Source organism: Sceloporus undulatus, chromosome 5 (assembly GCF_019175285.1).
Source record: "Sceloporus undulatus isolate JIND9_A2432 ecotype Alabama chromosome 5, SceUnd_v1.1, whole genome shotgun sequence".
Classification (NCBI taxonomy): Eukaryota; Metazoa; Chordata; class Lepidosauria; order Squamata; family Phrynosomatidae; genus Sceloporus; species Sceloporus undulatus.
In genome coordinates, this window is record NC_056526.1 from 1 (window position 1) to 4,513 (window position 4,513).

At 54.8% G+C, this 4,513-nt stretch overlaps 1 protein-coding gene across 1 annotated transcript; it reads right to left on the reverse strand.

Moving 5' to 3' along the window:
• Positions 1-82: 82 nt before the first annotated feature.
• LOC121930795 (protein DENND6B-like) lies at positions 83-3,153 on the reverse strand. The gene is made up of 8 exons (XM_042467667.1): positions 3,096-3,153; positions 2,635-2,953; positions 2,458-2,552; positions 2,189-2,254; positions 1,864-1,928; positions 1,432-1,521; positions 1,121-1,174; positions 83-843 (listed from the first exon to the last, which is right to left on the reverse strand). The coding sequence occupies exons 1-8, from the start codon at positions 3,151-3,153 to the stop codon at positions 730-732; spliced, it is 861 nt and encodes a 286-aa protein (XP_042323601.1). The 3' UTR covers positions 83-729.
• Positions 3,154-4,513: the final 1,360 nt, after the last annotated feature.

The following is a 4,513-nucleotide window of genomic DNA, read 5'->3' on the forward strand; positions in this document are numbered from 1 at the left end:
TGGGGATGCTTTGATTTGGATTTCTTGCATGGCAGAAGAAGGGGGTTTACTGGATAGCCCTTGCGGTCTCTTCCAACTCTATGATTCTAGATTCTGGCAACTTTGCAGGAATGTGGCCACCTGCCAGAGGCCTGGAGATCCTCAGCTGGCCTGTAAGAGAGGCCTGTGCCCGCTGGGGCCCTGACACTTCAAAATGCAACTGGTACCTAACATTTCTTGGAAGGTTCATAAAATGCATTCTAAGGCAATTGCAATGACTCATAAAGTCATATGCAAAAATAATAGGTAATGCAGTTTTGCTTTGCATTTTTAGGGGGGAAATTACATGACACTTCTACACTGATCCGTATCATATAAGACATCTCAATTATCAACAATCGTATTTTTGGGGGGAAACAAATAGGCCCACCACTGAAAAGACTCTGCCCCAGCAAGTTGCCTCTGACTCCTGGTGACCAGCTCCCTAGTTTTCTTGCAAGGTTATTCAGAGGATGTTGGTTACCATTGCCTTCTGCTGAGGTGGACAGAGAGTGTGATGTGCTCAGGCTGGAGTTCCAGGGCTGAGCAGCGGGGCTTGGAACTGGGGTTTCCGAAAGGCGTTTGTGCCCAGCACCCCAAACCCTACACAACACTGACCCGCCCGTCTCCACCATATCCAGTTCCTCCTGGTTGTAAGTTGCTGAATGCTTTCCATAAGGTGTGTGTCTGGGGTGGGAGAAGCCCACAGCCTCACCTGTACAGGCCCATCCAATCACCTTTCAGCAGGCAGGTGAGCTGGGGCCCAGCGTGTTCCAGGGTCTTGAGGAAGTCTTCTTGGCGGAAGGGGTAGATCTGAGGGGGGTTCTGCACAGATGCGTGCGGGTGTTTGACAGAGAGGGAGAGAATGAACAGGCAGACACTGAGCCTAGGATGGCACAGGGATGACCAGCCCTTTGACCCTCCCTCCCCCATGGGCAATCCCCCCCAATCTGTAGTATCTGAATGCTGCAGGCTGCCACAAAATAGCTCCAGGCAACAGCAGTATCAGCATCAGCACTGGGGCTAGGCCCTTGAGAAGGACCCATTACTTCAGGGTCATGGTGGGCAGGGGGCACTGAGCACATCCTTGGCTTCCACGTACCTTCCAGGGTGTGATGACTTTCTGCAGGGGCATGAGGCCAGCCATGTAGTGCTCCTGGGGAGGCAGATGGAGAGGCAGGGCATCCTCCGCATGAGATGGGAGGACAGCTGGGATGCTCTGCTCCTCTGTCAAGTAGGCAACCCACAGTGATGGGGGGGGGTATCACTTGGAAGCAGGGAAGCCCCTCCTTTGCTGTTGCAGCTCCCCCTCCCCTGGCAGGGAGCCTCTGAGGTTTGGAAGATGGCTGTGACCCCCTCTGAGAAGATCCTGAAAGGACAGCCCCCCATTCTGCCCCCTACCCCACTACTCACCAAGGGGAAAATGAAACTCTGGGTGAGCTCCAAGAGGTGGCGCCTCAGGAGGGCGCTCTGGGCCTCTGACGAGCGCTTCTTGTGGATGCCCTGAGGAACGTTGACCGGAGTGGAAGTGGGCAGACACGTCACCTCCCTGAAACCATCCTGTGATGTCCTGCCCTTGCAAGGCCACTGTCCCTCTAGCCTCCTTTTGCTCTTTCAGACAGTGAACAGAGGCCAAGTGCCAGGTCTGCCAGCCGGTGGGCAAAGAGGAGTGGCAGCACAATTGGGACCCCAAAGCCAGGCTTCTGATCCCCCTGCCCAGCAATGGAAAGCTGGGCAAGAAAGAGGCTAGGGCACTGCCTCACCAGGGTGGGGTAGGCAGACGTGGAAGGGGGGGATGAGGAAATGGCCAGGCACCATCCTGTGGACATGCGTGTCTGTGCTCACCTTCAGGAGCCTCTTGATCAGGACCTTGTCCTTGTGTAAGAAGGCCCGGTAGGCCGTGTATAGTCCTGGGGGTTGGGGACACAGAGTGGCAGAATGCAGTATCAGAGGGGGAGAGAAAGCAGGCAGGCTGGCCTGAAGAGGAAAGACACCTCCTCCCCCCCGGGCCCTCTACCCGCTACAACCCCAAGGAACCTGGGAGTCGGTACAGACACATCCCAAGGCATGGAGGGGCCAGGGCAGGGACTCCACCACACCCCAAATTTCTTCTGAATGCAATTCCTGGGGCAGGGGAACCAAGGACCCCCACGGGGTGCCTTATCCTCACCTGGCTTGGTATCCAGTGTTCTCAATTTGGCGGGTTTCTTCAGCTTGATCTGCTTGGGAAGGTCGCCTAGGCAGAAGCAAAAAGAAGGGGCACAGTGGTGCCAGTTCCATCAGCACAAGTGGGGAGTGAGTTGGGGGCAGAGAGCAGAGACCCCTCTCCTTCCTCCATCCCACATGGGTTCAGCTGCTCATTGGTGCCAAGCAGGTGCTCATCTGTCTCTTCCCTGAAAGAAGCCCTCCCTCTCCCCCGGCCGCCAAGTAGCTTTTTACCGGCCATCTTGAGGTCCCCGAGCCGAAGGACATGAGGCCAGTGCTGAAGCATCTTGATAAAAAAGGGATTTGTGACACCGAGGATGACGTTTGGCCTGGGGAGGAAAGGGAGAGCTATCAGCTGGAGGCACCACTCACCAACCCTCCACGCAGCAGGGTCACCCCACAAACACTCACGGGGCCTGAGTGCGAGTCGTGTACTCCTTGAACTCGCTGTCATGGATAGTGAAGTACGGGCGATAATCACAGCAGTATCTAAGGGGAGCCAGGCAGCTGGAGAAGAAGAAAGAGGGTGTCTGCCAAAGGCCCCCCCCCCTGGAAGTACAAGACAAGCCCGCCAGTGATGGGAGAAAGATGCCACCCCGTGGATGCTGCCAGGGGCTGGCGGGTGGGCTCAATTGCCCCAGGTGAGTGTGAGAAGAGCCATTACCTGAGAAATACTGTATATACTCATCTATAAGTCGAAAAATGTATGCCCAAAAATTGATCTCAAAATCTTAGGTAGACTTATACATGCATATATACGGTAATGCAGTTCCCGGCATGGGCGCCGCGGCCTTTTCGGGGGGGGGGGGGGGGGGGTTGATTTGCAGGTCTTTTAGTCCAGGGAGAGTGCCCTTAAGAGAAAGGCTGCCTGCCTCCCTGGATCCCCGGCGCTTGCCTGAGTCGCCAGTGCTCCTGCGGCTGTGGAGGCATCCTTCCTTCCTTCCTTCCTTCCTTCCTTCCTTCCTCTCTCTCTCCTTCGCTTGCTCCATGAGAGCAAAAAAGAGACGTCCTCCTCTGGGCTCTGCAGCATGAAGAGCCAGGAGGATTAGCAGTTTCTTCCCCTTTCAAACATGAGCAGAGATCCCTTCCCCTTTCCCCCCCAGAGAAGCCTTGCTTGCTTGCAAGCCCAGCGCCTGGGAGATTTCCCCAGATCGGCTGCATCAGGAAAGGAAAGGGGGCAGAGGAAACACTCACTGGAGCCACTCAAGCATCAGGAAAAGAAAATCTCCCAGGCAAGCGAGGCTTCTCTGGGGGGGAAAGGGGAAGGGATCTCTGCTCATGTTTGAAAGGGGAAGAAACTGCTAATCCTCCTGGCTCTTCATGCTGCAGAGCCCAGAGGAGGACGTCTCTTTTTTGCTCTCATGGAGCAAGCGAGGGAGAGAGAGAGGAAGGAAGGAAGCAGGGATGCCTCCACAACTGCAGGAGCACTGGCGACCAGTGTTGCCAACAAGCCTGGGAGATAATTCCCGGACATGTTTGTCCCAAACCCTCTGAATCCCCCCAGATCCCACGGAATATTCAGCCACAATTCCCGGAAAATTCCCATCATGTTAAAATGGCGGATGTTTTGCAAATAAAGGTAAACATCATTGAATAAAAATAATGGTAACTTATTTCAACCCTCAAAATCACCATTGAACCAAACAAAGAATCTTTCAGTCCTTTAAAGATATTTATTTTGGCATGAAGGGGGTTCAGGAAGCTTTGTGCCAAATAGAAATGTGTTCGGATGCAACCGCACTGCAGAAATAAATCCAGTTTGACACCCTTTTAATTGCCATGGCTCAGTGCTAGGGAATCCTGGGATGCAATTCTCTTCGTCAGAGCTCTCAGACCCGACGTCTCCCTCATCTCTCCCGGTGCCCAGCTTCGGACCGAACCAACTGGAGCCCGGTTCTCCTTGAAGCCCCTCTCTTCCGGCTCAGGGAAGAGTTCGGACCCTTCTTCCGAGGGACACGATCCTTCTGTGAGGAGGAGGCAGGAGGCCACTCCCCCAAGCCCCCCCAAGTCGGGACGGAGGGGGTTTCCTCGGTGTAACAAGACTGAATCGTCGCCGCTGTCAGTGTCACTCAATGCAAGCGGCTGGTGGGAGTGACACGGAGCGCGAGGCTCCCTTCTGAGGCTCTGCTTCCTGCATGGGACATTTCAAACAATCAGTCCCCAAACTGTGAAGTCAAAGGCTTTCACTGCCAGCATCCACAGTTTTCGTGTGGCCGCATCCTGGGGAATCTGTTCCCGACATCGCCTGCAGCTGTGGACTGGCTCTATAGGGGCGGTGGTATGGACACAG

Bases quoted from the DNA above. Each gene is read 5' to 3' on its own strand.
- LOC121930795 (XM_042467667.1), bottom strand. From the start codon at position 3,153: ATGCCTCCACAGCCGCAGGAGCACTGGCGACTCAGGCAAGCGCCGGGG. The intron at 1,175-1,431 runs GTGAGTAGTGGG...CTGCCTCCCCAG, and splicing joins AGAGTTTCATTTTCCCCTTG to GAGCACTACATGGCTGGCCT. The intron at 844-1,120 runs GTACGTGGAAGC...GCATCTGTGCAG, and splicing joins AAGTCATCACACCCTGGAAG to AACCCCCCTCAGATCTACCC.